Source organism: Patella vulgata, chromosome 6, assembly GCF_932274485.2.
Source record: "Patella vulgata chromosome 6, xgPatVulg1.2, whole genome shotgun sequence".
Lineage (NCBI taxonomy): Eukaryota > Metazoa > Mollusca > Gastropoda > Patellidae > Patella > Patella vulgata.
In genome coordinates, this window is record NC_065884.2 from 25,641,669 (window position 1) to 25,660,997 (window position 19,329).

The following is a 19,329-nucleotide window of genomic DNA, read 5'->3' on the forward strand; positions in this document are numbered from 1 at the left end:
TAATATTTGTTAGCTACCTTTATTCACATCCTACCAGACATAAAAAGCAATCAAATTAAAATTGGATCCTTACTTCCTTCCAGTTTCAAATTAATTAGGCATACACTTCATGATTTTCAGTTTTCTTAGCAGTCTGGCATAGTTGCTGTGTTTGGTTAAAACCATTTTGTCCCAAGATAGACACAGCTTGGAATATGTTGTATTATTTCGATGGCATTTAGTGATTAAACTGGACACAATTCTATGGATTACAACTACAATTTGTTAATGAGTGACGAGGACTAATCATAGCCATGCCTCTTATTACCATAAAGGAGACATAAGTAAATTAATGTAAAATTATTACGAATATGTATAATATGATGAAGGTTGTTTACGGTAATGCTGAATATTTAACAATAAACTGTAATTGTTTTCCAAGTATTATATATAATGACACCCACTTTCATGTTTCCATAGTGTATAAATATATTGACATATAAATTGCAGGAAGACCATTTTACACACATAGCACTAGAAACACTGAAGACAAGCAAGCAACTTTGCATTCAAATTTGGTTGAAAATGTAAAACAATAAAGATACAAAACAATGTTTGACAGTCAGACAAGTTCTACTTATAATCAATTATAAGTAATTTAACATTGATCCCGTCCAGACCTTCTTAGCAGATCATTCATACGCCACTGATTTTTTGTGTGTATAGGCTATTCCTGTTATGTTGCAATTGCTTGCCGATATGTTGCATAAATACCATGTGAAAACTTCGACCAACTGATGTAATCTTTGCAAGAGGAAAACTTTGAAATACCTTTAATTCTTCAATGTCATGTTCTTTTTATATCTGTTTCTTAAAACGGTTGGGCCTAATACTCATATTTTATTATGGTTTATGAAAGAGGTCTATCTCAGTCATAGGCCTACCAGTAGGCTACAGTTAATTGAGTGGCAAAACGCATAATCAGCTTATGTAATGTTTGGAGTGTGAGGCGCTGGGGTTTAATATCAAAGTTTTCCTGTCTCACAGGATCTTGGAGATCACGTGGCTAAGTGGGTAAGATGCTGGCGCGCTAGCCTGGAGGTCGGGTGTTCGATCCCTGCATTGGCCGAGAAAGTTCATCCAGATTTTCCGGCGTGGTTTCCCCTTGTCAGTGATGCAGGACGAAGGGCCTGACAAGGACAGCTGTCTAGTCGTATGAATGGGACAAAAAACCGAGGTCCCGTGTACAAATTGGTGTGCACGTAAAAGATCCCTTGGCAGTTGGAATTCGATATAAGAGTAAGCCGTAGTATGCCGCTGCCCGGGCAAAATTTCCCTCATAGCACACTGTATGGCGTATGCCCGTCTTCATTAGCCCAGGTTAGGAGCAGAACAGTAGGACATTAAACCCCATTTCATTTCATTCTATTTCGTTATTTTGAGCGACTGATATATAAATTATAGTACGATATACGACTGCATGGCATAGGAGTATACGACTGATAAATAATACGACTGATATTTCGACTGATTTATTTGACTTGTTTTCTCGTCTGGACGAGACCACAAGACCCCCTCCCCCTCCCCCACCCAAGCTAAAATTTGATAGTTAAAATTAAAACCTTTTTTTTTATATTGGATTATCTTTCAAAAATAACAGCTTCAAAGACCTCTGTTTACGACTACGAGTAAAGTCATCAACTAGGGTTAAAGGTTACTTTAATTACATCTATATATAAATAGCTTTTTTTTAGTCTGTGTTCGATGCATAAAATTGACGACAGGATATATTGTAATAGTATCTATAGTAGCTTCGGAATGAAAACAACAACGTGCAGGGATCTATAGAGGAATAGGCTATGTTCTTATCATTCTTGTTACTACTGCATAAGTAGCCAACGCTTTGGGCGACTGACTGATATTAATATTAGGCCTACGACTGATATATTCGGTCTTAAATTACACAAACTACCGGTATTCCTAAATTTTAATCAGCCATCGAGTCGACTGATGTCTGGAAATCCTAGTGGTACTTAAGGGTGGGGCCGTATTTGGCCTATAGTACAATTTGTTTAAAGATAAGGAGCGATAAACAGGTGATCGAAATGGCCTCTTTAGTTGCAATTTTAATACTTGTCACCCCAATATTATTCAGTCAACTTGTAAATTCGGTTCCCCACATATCAGAAGATGAAGGCGGATGCACTGGTCCAACAATTTTACCAAATCAACCGTTTGTTGTTGTATGGAATGTGCCATCGGGAGTTTGTGATGCCCATGGTATTAAACTAAATTTCTCTCACTATGGCATAGTGACAAATAAGAACGATGTTTTTCGTGGTGAAATGATGACAATATTTTATGGTATAGGTGATTTTCCAAGCATATCAGGAAGTCATTTAAATAACGGTGGTGTCCCAGAGGTAATCACAGTTAATTATGTGTAGGCCTATAATAATAGAACCGAAAATTCGCATAAATTTGTTGAAAAGTTAAGGAAGAGTTGCAATAACCATTATAGGGGCTAAAGTAGATGCCTTATGCCTTGTCAATGGTATGTTGTATGTTAATTTGACAAAAACTGTGAATGTTGATACCAGATATGGATATGGTGGCAGGCACTATAAGAATTAGGTAAAAGGGGGTAGATCTCTTCCAAGCACTCATGAAGCCACCACCCACTGGTAGAAACTTGCCCACGTGCACAATGACCCCAACTTATAAAAAGCTGAAATTTACAAATTTCATATAGGAACAAAACAATAAGTGAACTTATTTTTATACTGTTATTTAGGGTGTGGAGGGCGAAGGTTTGGCCCCTAGGTCCTCCATTGGGATCTGCCATCGCATACACAGGCCTATTCAATGTTAATCTCATGAATTTGCTACAGCTTGTTTCCTATACTAACAGTCCAACCTTGTGGGTTTTCTCCGGGTCCTCCAGTTTCCTCCCACTGCTAAAGACCCCTATGCGCAAGCGAAATATTGAAATAAAATTAAAAACCATATGTTAGTCCCGAAATGACTTAGTTTGTGTAGAGTGGACGTTAAACCCCATTTCTCTCTCTCTCTCCCGATAATAATATTATGTTTCTTAACTTTGGTTCGTTTTCAGCATCCCAACAATTAGAAATCAACACATCATTGTTTTAATATTTCAAACCTCATGGGTTTTCTCCGGTTTACTCCCACTGCAAAAGACCCCTACGCGCAAGCGAATTATGTAAATAAAATTAAACCATATGTTAGTCCCGAAATGACCTAGTTTGTCTCGAGTGGATGTTAAACCCCATTTCTCTCTCTCTCTGTGTTTTAATATTGAATAATTTTCACCTTTGCATATAGCAATGTATGAAGTTGAAGATTGTCCGAAACAATAACTCTTTTCATCAAAATATTATGTTCACTGGATTTTTTTTGATTTTTTTTTTCCAGCATGGAAATCTGACCTTACATCTTTCAAAAGCATCAGAAGAAATTGAGGATCTTATTCCAGATACTAGTTTTGAAGGACTTGGCGTCCTGGACTTCGAAGCATGGCGACCAATTTTTCAAACAAATTTTGATTCTTTGGCTAAATATCAACAGTTGTCAATAGAACTAGTTAAACAGCTTCATCCAGATTGGACAAATAAGACACAAATATACAATGAAGCTGTTAAAGAGTTTAATGAAGGAGCAAAGTAAGAAGGAAAATATACTTATAAGCCAACATGGAAGTTTTAGTAAGGGGAGTGTGGAAGAAAACAGTGAAAGGTTACTCTTTCTAGAAGACCTGTATCGATGCACCACTTGTCATTTCACAAGCACAAATAGTTCAATAATTTTGATCTTTTAAGCATTATCTTTGGCATACAAAACCGAATTAATCAATCTTTTCATTTAGCTGTAAGTACCATAAGCATATGCACAAGACAGAGTATGAGGACAGATATATACCACAGTACAATTGCAAAACAAATATCTTACACTTTTATACATAAAAACTAGATTTTCCTTTTGGTAAGAAGCTTCTCTAAATAGTGGAGAACATTTTCTTAGTACACCATTTTGTTTGTTCTATAAAATTAGCAGTATATTTGTATAATTTCAGAAAATTTTTCCAATCAACGTTGGAAGTTGCAGAGAAATTACGACCAGGAGGTCATTGGGGCTATTACGGATTTCCAGCATGTAGAGGAGTCGATCCAAAGACCAATGTTTGTGGAAACGAACAACTTGAAAATGATAAGTCAGTATATTTGTATGAAACAACACACTTTATTTGAATTGATGGTTAAAATATGTTATTTTGTCATCGTAGATTAATAATTCTATCCTCAAACTTTGAACTGGAAAAAATCAGTGGCTTATAAATCTTAATATATTTTGGATTTCTCCTTATAACAGATCAGGTTAGGAAAAAACATAATGTAGACAAAGATATTGAAGGGACTATCCTGATTTGAACAGAGTCTCAAAAATAAAAGTCTGAGTACGTATGAAATGTAAGCGCCAAAATATACAGGAATGGTGTATTTACCTTGTCTCAAAATTTCAACTCAAAATATTGAGTCGTTTTGACGTGAACAACAAAACTGCTTATCTGGACACGTAACCCTTAAGATTTCGGGTCAGTTTTTTCTTTGAGTGACCTGATAATCAATTCCCGTTCCTTGAGAGGTCTAAACAGTAATAATGACCCATGTGTTGTACTTGAAAACGAAAGGTAAATTTCACCTACACATTATTTTTATACGCCCACATAAACGCCAAAAAACATTCGAATATATCACTTTTACACCAGAATTTTGTCTGAGGTTGAGGTTCATGAAATTCGGACCAAAATTGCCAGACATAATGGCCGCCCCTCGTACCCAAAGAGTGTAAACTTCTGGTATATCAAAATTGTGAACCCTCTAATGGCCACAATGTTGATCCGATTTTGTTGAAAATTGAAATGCAAGTTTATAACCCAAAGATCTTGGTTCCTTTCAATATTCGTGCATATCGATTTGTAACTTCCTGAATTATGGCCTCTGGTTGTATGAAAAATCGCGTTTTTAGCTTGTGCTCCCTCTAGATGTCACAATTATTATTCGATTTAAAAAAAAAACGTTCGAATATATCACCGTTACACCATAATGTTTGTTGACATCGAATTTCGTGAAAATCGGGCCAAAACTGCTGGACAATATGGCCGCCCCTCATACGCAAATAGTGTAAACATCTGGTAAACCAAGGTTGTGGACATGCTAGAGGTCACAGTTTTGATTCGATTTTGATGAAAGTTGAAATACATGTTTATAACCCAAAGATCTTGCTTCCTTTCGATATTCGCGCGTATCGGATTGTCTATTCCTGAATTATGGCCCTTGAATGTACAAAAAATCGCGTTTTTAGCTTGTGGTCCCTCTAGAGGTCACAATTATTATTCGATTTAAAAAAACATTCGAATATATCACCGTTACACCGTAACTTCCTGGATTATGGCTCCTGATTGTTCGAAAAATCGCATTTTTAGCATGCGGATTCTCTAGAGGTCACAATTTTTTTTTTTTTGATTTTAAAAACCGTTTAAACATATCACCATTCCACCATAACGAAGGTTGAATTCAAATTTCGTGAAAATCGAAATGAAACTGCCGGACAAAAGGGCCACACTTTGTACGCAAATTGTGTAAAAGTATGCTACAAAGGTTGTGGACCCTAAAGAGGTCACAATTTTTATCCGATTTTGATGAAACATATCTTTATATCCCAAAGATCTCAGTCGCTTTTGATATTAGGGCATTTCAGACCATAACTTTCTGGATTATTGCCCCTGATTGTACAAAAAATCCTGTTTGGTTTAGGTTGTTCTCTATCCATCTCTTGCAAAATGTGGGCTTATCCTGCCTGGCAGAGCTGGTTATAAAAAAAATGTCTGGTTTTTATCCAGACACCGCATAATACAGTTTGGGACACCAGTCTCCATTTCCAGTTGAAGACTGACAGGTTTAAGTTGTTTGAAACTTAGGTAGACGATTTTAAGGGATTTTAACACAAAATTAAGCAGTTTAATTCTCCAAAAATTATCCAGATTAGCCCTTTAAACTAATATTGAGTGTTTAATATTTTAGAATGTTATATATATAATATAACTGAAGGGAGTATTTTTTGTTTTAACTTCGCATATATTTTTATTTTGCCCATGTGGTTGTCTATTGCTAGCCTCTGCGTGTCTGTGTCCATGGTACGACCGTCAGTCTGTTGAACACATTTGTTAGCATAATGATATTTATATAGGTTGTTTAGGTTATTAAATGGAAGAACTATGATGCTGAGGGATTTTGGAAATTAACTTTCTGGCGCTATTCTTTATTTGTATTGAAATCTTGTTAGCATTTTAAAGGCTTTAATTAAAATTAGATTTTTACAAGTAGTTTTAGCTCATAACTGTTTGAAAGATTTAGCTGCTGGTGACCTTATGTTTCATTGTGTCACAACCTGTGTTTTTTTATTTGTAGTTTAAGCTGGCTATGGGAACAAAGTACTGCTGTATATCCAAGAATTTATACGGTAGTAGGCGAAAAAATTGATCTCAGAGAGAAAGAAGTAGAACATGTGGTTAATGAAACATTACGCATGAAAGCTAAATATATGTCACCTGGTAGATTGGTTTTGCCTTATACTTTGGTTCAAAATGGTGGGACTTACTTTTTTGATGAGGTAGATTTGATGTTAAACTTTATTATTGAAATGAGGTCATATATTGTTGTCACCTATGTCTGCCTGCCATTCTGTCTGTCACAATTGCTTGCTGGTGCATTAGCGGCTGAAGTTAATATCTAATTGAGTTTTAAAATTATAGACAGTGATTAGGTTCATGAGACGAAGAAACTTATCTTCAGCTATTTCTGATAATTGCTGTCAGATTTAGCCCTATTGATCAGTTTAAAAAATTAATTGATTTTCAATGATCAATTTGAAAAATCTTGTGGACACCGGGGCTGATTCAGGAGTTTCTGCCCTTGATCATTTTAAACATCTTGTGGACCCTCTAGTTGCCAAATTTATTTTCTAATTGATCTGAAATTAAAACACTATGATTATTTGAGGAAACCTATTGATTTTCAACAAATTCTGATAACTCTGTTTACCAGTAGACCTACATGTTTTGTTTAATAAATGTTCACATCAGGAAGAACTTCAAGCATAGCCTCACAAAAGATTGTCAAAAACGTTAAGAATTAGTCAATCAATCAAGATCTCCATTAATTATTCAGTTAATAGCATTGAATCTTTTTGATTTTTAATTGATAACTGTCTTTCGAATATATTTTCTATCATTTGAATTCAAATAAACAAAACAACTTGGTTCTATTTGTTCTCCCCATTTAAATCAAATTATTATGCATCCTTGTATTTTTTCAGGCCGATCTTGGTGTTGCCATTAAGGTACCTGGTGATATAGGATCATCAGGAGTTGTAATATGGGGTAGCAACAATCAGTTTCATGAACGTGGAGAATGTGTTTTATTACAGACATATTTAGATTTCATTCTGGGTCCATACGTTTTACAGCTTACTAACTTTTATACAAGTTGCAGTAAAACAAAATGTTCAGGACACGGCCGGTGTATTAATCAGAAGTATGAACTGCTTTATCAAAAGTATCTCCACCAATATGGCTGCCCTTATTGCAAAAAGAATTGGAAAGAAATTAAACAAATGGAAGAGAAATTAAAACATAACTATAGCAAGAAATCCAAGTTCGATGTTGATGATTATGTATGCAGTTGTTACGCTGGATGGAAAGGAAACAAATGTAACATAAAAGCTAAGTGATATAGCAATACTCGGCTCTTATTATTTGTACAAGGATACTAACCTATATATTAATATATATACACAAAGGAAAAAGTATCTCAACACCCCTATTTAAATATAGTGCTACTGCTAGTTTTTTTTATTCAATCTTCCTTGAAATGCCCCAAGAAAACACTGAACCAGCAAAGAAAGACGAAAACTGAAGTTTAATTCTAAGTAGGGGATTTATTGTGATTCTTTCGAGTTCAAAAATAGAGATGGAAAATGGGTGAAACCAAGTCCAAACAACTAAGGCTGGCACAGGTCAATCGAAAATCCTACAGTTCATCTCATTTCATTTCATTTTAACTTGTCCATAAAGCCGTCAAAACAGCACAAAAATGTCTGGTGTAACCTCCACCAGCCTGGATAACCTGTTGAAATTTCCACCTCATTGACTGCATAAGACGTTGGATCTGAGTCTGCGTTAGTCTGTTCCATTATTGGATAGTGCACTGGTGGATTTTACACCCAAGAATGTCCAGCCGATTACGAGTTCTGTAGGATAGGAGGTGGCGTGATGGCCATCCACTTTTCAACAAGACTCAATAGAGTTGCATCTTCTCTTGCAGATGTACTGCTAGGTCTGACAGAACGTTAACAGTTCGTTATATGTCATTAGTTTGTTGATTTTTTTTGCAATAATTAACTACTTGCCATATTCTGGCTGTAATGTGTTGTACAGGTCCCAATGTGAAAAACAGACAGAAAACACGGCGATTTTAAAAGTTTTCTCAATGCAATAGTTGATTTTGCATCATAGGTCTGTTACTTGCTGCACTGGCAACTTTCACTGGTATACATGGAAGAGAGAATACCTCAAATTTTTATTTCACTTTTGCATATATTTATTTATGTATTGAATTTCTCTATAGCGCATAAACGTTCATGTGTTGCCATACTTTTTTCTCTGTGTATCCATAACATTCTGCAAGATACGATATGTATAAGCCTATGATATGTAGCACACAAAATGCATCTGAATAATCTTTTTTTTATCCAATTGATGAATATGTCACATCTTGTTTTTATTCCAATGATGATCTCTGATCTTCCAAGGTCTTTTTATATATGAAAAAATTTAATAACATTTTATAATATTTGTATGATCTTTTTTATTTTTAATAAAAATAATTTAATTGAATAACAGTTTATTAGACTTTTAGTTTTTTTATTATATACACATACATTTTAATGTGGTCATATGTCCGTCGGGCTGGTGTTCACATTTCTTGTTAGCACAATCATCGATAGAGATTATGACTATACAATAGAGACTACAATAATCTATTTATTTTAAACTATTTTCAATAACTGCTTTTAGAGTTATTCCCCTTTTTAACACAGCTTGTCCCATAGAAGTTTCAATTATGATCCCTTCTCCGAAACTGTCCACATTCACGTTTTAGGGATGGTGTTATGACTTCTGGTATTTCAGAAGTTGCAAATTCTGTGTGCATGTCTTATTTTTCTTTGATGATGTATGCAGTGTGTCATTATTTCTTAGGACGGTGAGTTACATGTGTACAAAAATGCATTTGTGCAGATGGGTAGCACATGTTGGATTTCAGGGATTCAATAAATGCATTTTTATTATTATGACATTCTGCTGGCTCTCTAACTGGTTCAGCAATTTATGTTATCAGTGCAAGTCATGGGTTCAATCCCAAGTTATAAATGACAAGAATAACTGACCTGAACCATTGTCCAACGTATCATCCAACAATTGAAAGTGGGGAATTGGATGGCTTAGTGGAGAAGTTCAGATGGGTATGTCATCTATGCAATCTGGAACTCAATCATGACAAGGAATCAAGGCAGAAGAGTTGTCTGCCAAGTACAATTGTGTGGTACACAATTCTAACGCTGAATTGAATTATCACGTTAGTGCCAAAATGATCACTGAACGAAATTAACTGTGAACAGGGTAATAAATATTTACTGGATAATGTCAGCATTGGTTTTGGGTAAATTAAGTACCTCTAGTCATGCACCAATCAACCAGTGATAATGATAAGATTAACAAATATAACCGGCAAAAATGACAAAATGTTCCCAAGTAATTAAGATTAATGTTTGACAGGATAGGATTGATTCATTAACTCCCGACTCCAGAGTTGATATAACTGACCCGCAGAACAAGTTCTCATCAACATCAGTAGAATTGCTATATCCGCATGTCATCCCTATTCATTCACATCTGGGTTTAACTGTGGTCTATTCTTGTGTGTTTTTATCAAATATTAAACCAGTATTTAAAAAAAACAAATGATTTATTATCAGAACTGACTATGACAAGAGAGATATACTCATATTTACAAATAATAATAAAGGTAACATAATCTCTCAATATATTTTACATAAATCGATAGGTAAGATCTCATTTCTTCTCTAATAATTTTGAAAATTTCCAAACACAATCATTTAAAACAAATACAAGTTGTATTTTCAACTCATTTTTATGTATAATTCACATAAACAATACAATGATGGACAGAAGCATAAAGTACCATAATATAAGGTCACCATAGAATCAGACAAATTATTGCTTAATGCAAGATTTCATTGTGTAAAAAAATTAAATATTTTAAAAAATAACAAAGAGAAATTTGCAGTCCTGTAAGCCTTATAGTTGTGAGACCATTTTTTTGATTTGACAAATTTCACTTGTTTACCAGGGATCTTAAAGTTAACCTTTATGTTAAAGCGAACAGAAACCCCAATTATAGAATTCATTGTTTTAAAAGGGGGTAATTTGGTCTCAACCAGGATTACTTTACAGAGTGAAAAGTGAAAACTAACGGTTTTATTATAGAAACTTTGGTGGTTTAAGTGTATGTGACTTGTGAATAATGGATGATGTGCTAGGAATACTGCAGGATAAAAGATAAGCTGCCAGGCAACGAAACATATGCCCACAGCAGCTAAATCGTCTGAGCAGTCAACACGGGTAGTCACATATATATTCTTTTGTATGTAATTGGGGGCATTTTCTTACAAGAGAACTTCATACAGATGACTTTATAATTTTCGTCGTTTGAGGGTTCACAAGGTTATAAGGGTCATAACTCTCAAAGTAATATAAAGAAATTGTTGAAATTCGACGGGCTTTTTCATTTTACTAATTTAAATAATGCGTAATATGTCGTTCGAACATTCGCAAGGTTCAACAAATTATAACAAGGGCCATAACTCTTGAAGTAATTGACGGAAATTGCTGAACACATGGTCCAAAGAAAGTGAAAAAAGGGCCATAACTTAATTAACGGAAACTGCTGAAATTCTATAGCCTTCTTTGTTTCACTATTTAAATAGTGCTTATAAATTGTCATTAGAGCATTCACAAGGTTCAACAAAGTGAAACAAGGGCCTTACTCTAGACGTAACAAACGGAAATTGCTGAAATTCAATATGCTTCTTCATTTTAGTAATTTAAATGATGCATATAAATTTCATACGAATTGGATGATAACTTTTGTCGTTAAAGCATTCACAAGTTGCAACAAAGTGAAACAAGGGCCATAACTCAAGAACTGTTAATATTAAACAGGCTTCTTCACCTCACTAATGTAAACAACATATATCAATTTTAAAACAATCAGATGATAAATGTAGTCTGTAGAGTATTCACAAGAAATTGTGGATGATGGACGTATAAACCCCCCCCCAGAAAATGTTAATATGAATAGTTCATTGGAAAGTAAAATTTGAAATGAATCTCTATACATGTACTACCCATGGTCCAAATAATGTATATTTATATAAAAATATACAAATGTATATGAAATAAAAATTACATTTTAATGGAGACAAAATGTAGGCAACTTACAGCACCCAAAAATATCTGAATTATGTATTACAACAATCAAATTAAGCACTTTCATATTTTACATGTATGTTCATGAATATATGTAAATATAATTACAATATAGCATGCAAATATGGATGGATGAAAAAATAACCTTACATACAATATTTCATTCATTTATCTTGTACACAAAGAAGCGACCTATTCAGTAGGATTTTGTAGAACAGCATTACAAAAACTATTTTAATTATTGATTAAATGTTAAAAGTATCATCCTCAGATAACCTGTGTAACACACAATTATTTTAATACTGTTTTTCTTTCAATAATAATGACAAATTTGTGACTATCAACCTCACTCATAAATAAATACAAATTTGTAATTAATATGAAATACCACTATCAGTGAATAAGTAGGACTGAGACAGACAGTTTTAAAATTAGAAATATAATTTTATTATAAAATGATTCATTTGGTTTCCAATACATACAATATGCACTTTGTCAAGTTTAAATGTTTTATAATATATTGTGCATCAAATTATATTTTTAAATATTTCAGGGAAGACATTATCTATTTTCCATTATAATTCTTATGTTTGAATAGCCCTATACACTTTGAATATCATTCTTGGTTTATATTATAAACTAGCATATATTCAACTGATTATCTATAAAATGAATTATTGACAAAGTATTAAATATTTAATGAATTGGTCTAATATTGAAGGATGAGGCAATAAGAATATTAATATAATCCAATGCTAGTCAAACATGTGGAACAAAATCTACTTTAGTCACTTCCAAAACAAATTTTACACCATACTGGAAAATCCAATATATTTCTTCACTTTAAAAATACAATTTTTGGCAAACTCTTCATTAAACAATAACAATATATTTCACCATAACATTGCTATTATTCATTGCCACACATAATCAGTTGTTCTAAATTCTCATCAAATCAGGCAGTATGGAAATTTCTGTAGTAGTATGTAAAATATAATATTGTCTTTAACACTTCACTCTTAATGGACTGTCAAATGATAAATGGTGTGAGCATCTTTATAATGTTTGTCACTGGCAACATCAATATATTAGAATATGGATGTGATATATTACAATGGAAGATGGGGATGAATGATGATAAATGATGTGAAATTCACTACAAGAAATAATCGGGTTGCGGTTTCTTTGACGGTATTCCTCTTGCCTCCTGAAATATATATATAAAATTATAATTCAATGATTTATTAAATTAATCTAAGGTAACTATTTTTTTTAAAATCTGATTGAATCCAAGCTGGGAGGTTATGTAGCTTTGGTATTTTGATTACGTTTTCTTAAACATACATTATGCAAGAGCTAAATCTGCCTATAGCAGGTCATTCTTTAGGCCTGAAATGTTATCTAAATTATTAATTAGAAACATTAATTAACTTATCTAGACCTGAATCAACTCTTGATGTCATCACTAGCCTGCGATATTTAGCAGATTGGAATACATATTTTAAAAAATAATTAAACGTAAAAATGGATAATCGAGACTTTGTTTTTTATCGTACCGACTTTAGTGATGATCAAGGATATTCTAAAATTCAAAAGCTAATATCGTGGTTCGGAGTGGAGCAATTCAACTAAACTTTTCAGCATATTCTATTTATGTTATCTATTTTTTAACTATTATAGCGAGAACTGTCAACTCTTTATCTAATCTCCCATAATGCCCCTATAATAAAATGTTATATAATCAAACTGAATACATATTAGTATGGATTATGCTGTGAAAAATTTGCTATTCTAGCAAAAAAAGCAAATGACAATCATTACTTGCAAAGTTTAAGATTAAGACTGTTAATTTTGCATTTCTAGATACTTTTCCAAGTCTTCAAATGGCATATTCAACAGTTTTGTACAATAAGTTAAAATAAATGTCCATGTATGTAAAAAATAACACGGCATGAAAGATTACCTGTGGGGCTGCTTCAAAGATAGTAAAATCTCTTTGTAAATGTTCATCTAATTCTAATATAGCTGCTACATTACCACATCTGTGAAAAAAATAAGAAGTTATAATAATGCATTAAAATATAATGGTTTTTTTTATCTACCTTGAAGTACTCTATAAGCTTACACATACAGAATATTGAATCAATTACAGAAGCATACAAGAAATATGTGTATTTTTCTTGAGTAAAACTTACCTATAACAATAATTAGGAGCAGACCAAACAGTTAAAACTGTGTCATTAAAATGCCATTTATATCCTTCCATTACAAGTTGATGTGCTCGACATATGAGATCTATATCATTTGAAGCATTAAACTGAGAGACTACATCACTACCAAATAAATAACCTGCACCTCGAGGACTAACACCCCATCCTTGCATATCTGAAATAATAAAACATTTCATTTTTAAAAATATGTATCATCAAATAAATGAACTCATGGGTGGAGTATTAATTCTTCATCAAAAATTCTCAAATACTCTCCAATCAAAACCCAATGAATAGGACATAGGTCTGGAGTTAAATATAAAATACAATAAAGTTAACTCTATTATAACGTTCATGTGAAGTGTTAAGAATAAATTTATCAACTGGATTTAATCATTCAATATGTAAACGTGTTCAAAATGTTAAATATGGCATACCTTCAGGATCTGACCAGAGTAAATCACACATGGGACCATCATGTGGTACTTCCTGTTTACGATCTATTGCTCGTATTTGATCTAATGTTTGTATTGAAGGTGAAAGGCCTCCATGAACACAAAATATCTGAAACAAATAAATCATCTGATTAACAGAACAGAACATCAACAAAATTATTTGTTTCGTCAGAAGAATTATATTTAATCTTAAATTTACTGTCTAACCAACCTTAGTCATATTTTAAAACTCTTACCTTGCCATCTATTATTGCTGATAAACTGAGGTAATCAAATATTTCTGTACAATAACGCCACACAGTTATAGAACCATATTTTCGTAAACATTCATCATAAAAACCATAAACCTGAGTAATTTGTCGACTTTCATGATTGCCACGTATTAATGTTATTCTGTCTGGATAACGGACCTATAATACACAACAGTGATATAAATTAGTCTGCCATAAATTCTTTCAAAGAAAATAAATCTATGATATTTGCAGAAATCAATCCTTCAAATACAACTTTCAAATTGAACACTGCTCACTACATCCAAGTCATCCATTATAAAATATTCATATGCAGTTTCATTTGCTGACTTTGAGTGCTAGGCAATGAAAGCCTGCAAAATAAATATAAAGTAGACCTTATGAACATCAACTTCAAGACAATGGTTAAAGTTCTCCTTTTCAATTCATATGTAAACTTATATTACAAGTATAACTAACCTTTAAAGCTAATAAAAGAAGAAATGTTTCTACACTATAAAAACCTCGATCAACAAAGTCACCCATAAAAAGATAATTAGTATCTGGTACATCGCCTCCCACTTTAAATAATTCTTTTAAATCATAAAACTGACCATGTATATCACCACACACCTGAAAAGAGAAAGGCATCATTATTAATACATCTGTACTACATGTATAACATCAAAGCTAACATATGAACCATAAGAATTTATACATGAACATTCTGAACACTACCACCATAATAGTTTCAGGTTCAGTCTTCACTTCTAACATACACACTTTAAAAGAACAAATTTGTAAGGTTTATTCAAATTAAGAATTAAAGAGTCAACATACTGTGACTGGAGAATCAACTCGTTGTACATTACTTTCTTCCACCAATATTTCTCTGGCTTTTGCACATAAAGACTTTACTTCACTTTCTTTTATAACTTCACATCTTCGCAAACTCTCAATTTGTCTGAAAAGTTACATTTTTTGTAAATACATGTATGACATTAAATTCATTAAACATACATTACAATAAAGTTTATCAATCAAATGATGTAAAATGAAGCTTATAACTCAAAACTGACTAAATCATATTCAGTTAAACTGTTCTACATTGGTGTGTAATGGCTAATGCAGGTAAGTAAAATTTATTTATTGGAGTATTCCAATACTCAATCAATTAAATTTAAAGTACTCCATACATACCTGTCTAAATCACTTATTTCTCCCATATTGCTTGATGTTTCTGAAAATAAATTAAAACATAAATCACTTTGTTTAATAAACCGATCAATTTGAGACATATAGAAAAAAACACAAAAGCAAATGTATTAAAAAGTGTTAGGAATTCATAGAAATGAAATGAATTGAAATGAAATTGGGTTTAATGTATTACTGTTCTGATCCGAACAGGGCTAATGAAGACAGGCTTATGCCATACAGTGTGCTATGAGGGAAATTTTGCCCGGACAGCGGCACTACGGCTTACTCTGATATCGAATTCCAACTGTCAAGGGAGCTTTAAAGTGCACACAGGACCTTGGTTTTTCGTCCCATTCAAACGACTAGACAGCTGTCCTTGTCAGGCCCTCTTTCCTGCATCACTGACAAGGGGGAACCACATGGGAAAATCTGGATAAACTTTCTCGGCCAATGCAGGGATCGAAAAATCCCAAAATAGATAGAGGACACATATTAATGAATTGTACATTTGTCTTTTTGAAAAGTATCGAGCAACCAAACTGATTGTCTGTACCGTACATAGTCTAAGCAGAAAAAGTTCACGATCAAACTCCCTCTCCATCAGTTAGAATCAAAGTTATATTGTCCCAAAGCATTGATCAATGAAATTGCTTAGCTTTAGCAGAAAATATTAATCATTGTACTCTGTCAATACATTCACATACATAAAGTTTAAACATTCTACCTCCATTAAAAGCAGAGTTGTTACATGTTTCCAAAGTCTTGACCAATCAATTCGCTTATCGCTACATAGCTTACGCAGAAAATTCTCATCATAGAACTTAGTCAAGTCATATATGGACAATGGTATCACTATCAGTATCGAGAAATTTTTCTTTCAGTTTAATGTATAATGTTTTATAAATAATTAAACCAAGTCAAGTTACAAGGACTATTCACATTATATCATGATACATGTATTATATGATTAACAATATAAAAAAGCTTCATCCCTCTCTCTCTTGTGTAAATGACGGAAAAGGGGATCTCGATATTTAGATCAATTCTCCAAATAATCAACAACAGACATGTACTTCTTTGTTTCCTATTGTCTGCTTCAATCATTTTATTTCAAGTCAACTGTAAGTTGGACCATGTTGAACAGATTTTGATGTATTTTTTGGTTGATGATTTGGATTTTAATCATTATCTTTGTGAAAAAAAGAAATAAGAATACCAAATACCAAATAAGAAATACCAAATTTCAACCCAATACATATAAGTTCCAACAAGATTACTTAACTCTTGCTCGAGTTGACAAATGATACTTTAACTTGAATAGTGCATGTGTATTAATACTAACATGAAAACTGTTTAAATACTTCTTCTATGTAATTGGAAACTGTGAAGAGGGCTTTATATACATGACCAATGACTAATACATAGTATCATGATTAACTTTAGATAGTGATAGTGTATACCTTAAACTTTTAAATAGACTATGACAGTATGAATCATGTTTATGTCTCATCATGGTTGATAACATAGTTTTAAGGATTGAACATTATAAAGTTTGTTTATATTTATAGTACTATTGTACTATGTATGACAATGTAGGTTACTGTGTCTGTGTGTCAATGTGCTATTTCCAGTTATCAATATTGAAATATGATTTAAAATATGAGGTAGGTCTGTTCCACTAAAAAAATGGAATAGTGGATTTCTGATTATTTAAATATTTAAGTTTAATATTTATAAATATCATAATAAAGGTTTACCTATTAAAAGCATTAGACAGGCTGCACAGTGTCCATGCTATAGGCTGAAGTTTTCAAATCAGAGATTTCAATTTACTTCAAAACTAAAAGTACTTAAACAGGCATTATGTCGAGCTAAATCTGCTTACTGCAGGTCTTTCTTTGATAAGACCATAATCAACTCTCGATGCCATCGGATGACTCTGATTTTAAATAGTAGAATGGTTCGACCATTTAATGATTTATTTAAAAAAAACACTGGAGAAGCGAGGGTAAGACTTGAATAACCAGTATGGTGGTATTAAATCAATGCACACCTATGTTGGAACTTGGAAATATTATGGAGAGAATAGCCAGTTCTATCTTACATAATAGTATACCCCTTTAATAAATAATTCTATTTCTAAACTCCTTACCAATAAACATGGTCGCTTAAAACTGATTTCAGAAAAAATCTATTCCCATAAATAAAAAGACCGTTTAGTTCTTGTAACATTCCTAATTTTCTTCATAATTATGTCTAATAATAGTAAATAAATGTAAGCAATTCAGTAATCACATTATACTGTACAAAACCAATCTGATTTTCAGTAGACGTATAAAAAATTGTTTCAGCAATTTTTAATTTACAACATTTTTTTACCCTGCTAATCTAGATCATAGTTAGTAGACATACTCGCAGACTAATAGTGCTGTGATATTTTCAATCCACAATTTACTTCTTAGTTTTAGTCTTTTAGAAGTTGTAACAATGTGACAATGTACGTATGGTTACATTTGATGTTGAAAGCTATGCACAGAAAACAACAAACGCCTGTCATGGAAATGTCCAAATCAGGGCAATCAATTAAAGAAATGCTTCACATTCACTAAAAAAAATACATAGGCCTACATATCATGTGTGATAAGCTTATACATGTATCATGGGGTTTGAATCTACGGTGTACTATGAGTATGAATAGTATGATGGAAACTTTACCGTTTCTGTTTTCTCTCCATTTGATAAGACGAGCATGAATTTTTTTTTTTTTTACACATGTCAACGAACGGGATCTCAATTTATCATTTCATCCAACAAACATGCGTGCAAACTATGCCTAAAAATCCCTGAGTGGGACCTGAGCAAGATGGGATCAAATTGGAACCTCCTCGTTAGTAGGTAAGTCAGTGCAGCTCTCAATGATGCACCATACTCCCCATTATAAAATGGTTACTTTCTGATTACAATTCCAGTGCCAGTAGATGGATAGGCCTAGGCTAGTAGTACTAGACTTGAGTACTAGCATTAGCAGTATGTACAGTGTCAGCAGTATTACTAGTATTGTATTAATTTTACTAATTTTAGTAAGCCTGGCGTAAACGTTTCTTTGGACTATTCAATAAATAAAGTAGGTGTAGGCCTACATTTAACAATTAATAAACAAGTCTTACTTATATCACAAGAACATATATATTTTTCTGCATGGGAAGGCTTTTTTGTTATCTCAATAAATTTTGTCTACTAATTACTACTATGAATAAGCTACATGTGAAATGGCTCAGAAGGTAGGCTAGCCTAGGTTGACTGACAGACATGAGAATGAGATTAAGACATGACATGTTCCCGAACCGTGCGTTGTTGATATTTATTTTCAAAATATACCTCAAGATCGTCGTTTTGCTAATTCACAATATCAACATGGCATCAACCTTTCACAAATTTAATAGTTTATTGATATAAGTAACATATATTTACCACAACTTACAGGTATTTCACAATTAAAAGTGGATTTTTTGTCGGCGACGCAACAAATTTTCTTTAGTCGCCGAGCCACTCTCTCGTCACGTGACAAGATGCGAGATTTGAGAGTTTATTTTGTTATGTTTGGTCTTATC

The 19,329-nt window shown here is 32.9% G+C and overlaps 2 protein-coding genes across 3 annotated transcripts; one reads left to right on the plus strand and one right to left on the minus strand.

Annotated features, from left to right (window-relative positions):
• The first annotated feature begins 1,756 nt into the window (after positions 1 to 1,756).
• On the plus strand, positions 1,757 to 8,961 carry LOC126823374 (hyaluronidase). Its single transcript, XM_050552183.2, has 5 exons — positions 1,757 to 2,402; positions 3,415 to 3,662; positions 4,073 to 4,210; positions 6,468 to 6,669; positions 7,375 to 8,961. Exons 1-5 carry the CDS (start codon positions 2,085 to 2,087, stop codon positions 7,786 to 7,788), a joined length of 1,320 nt encoding a protein of 439 aa, XP_050408140.2. The 5' UTR covers positions 1,757 to 2,084; the 3' UTR covers positions 7,789 to 8,961.
• A 1,102-nt stretch (positions 8,962 to 10,063) lies between these two features.
• LOC126823380 (serine/threonine-protein phosphatase 4 catalytic subunit) lies at positions 10,064 to 19,280 on the minus strand. Of its 2 annotated transcripts, none has more exons than XM_050552194.2 (9): positions 19,200 to 19,280; positions 15,722 to 15,761; positions 15,362 to 15,485; positions 15,002 to 15,154; positions 14,528 to 14,701; positions 14,274 to 14,400; positions 13,822 to 14,011; positions 13,590 to 13,668; positions 10,064 to 12,833 (listed from the first exon to the last, which is right to left on the minus strand). In XM_050552194.2, the coding sequence occupies exons 2-9, from the start codon at positions 15,745 to 15,747 to the stop codon at positions 12,783 to 12,785; spliced, it is 924 nt and encodes a 307-aa protein (XP_050408151.1). In that variant the 5' UTR covers positions 15,748 to 15,761; positions 19,200 to 19,280; the 3' UTR covers positions 10,064 to 12,782. The 2 variants fall into 2 exon arrangements, with proteins under 2 accessions (XP_050408151.1, XP_050408152.1); XM_050552195.2 differs by having other exon boundaries at positions 19,190 to 19,269.
• Between the last annotated feature and the right edge of the window lie 49 nt (positions 19,281 to 19,329).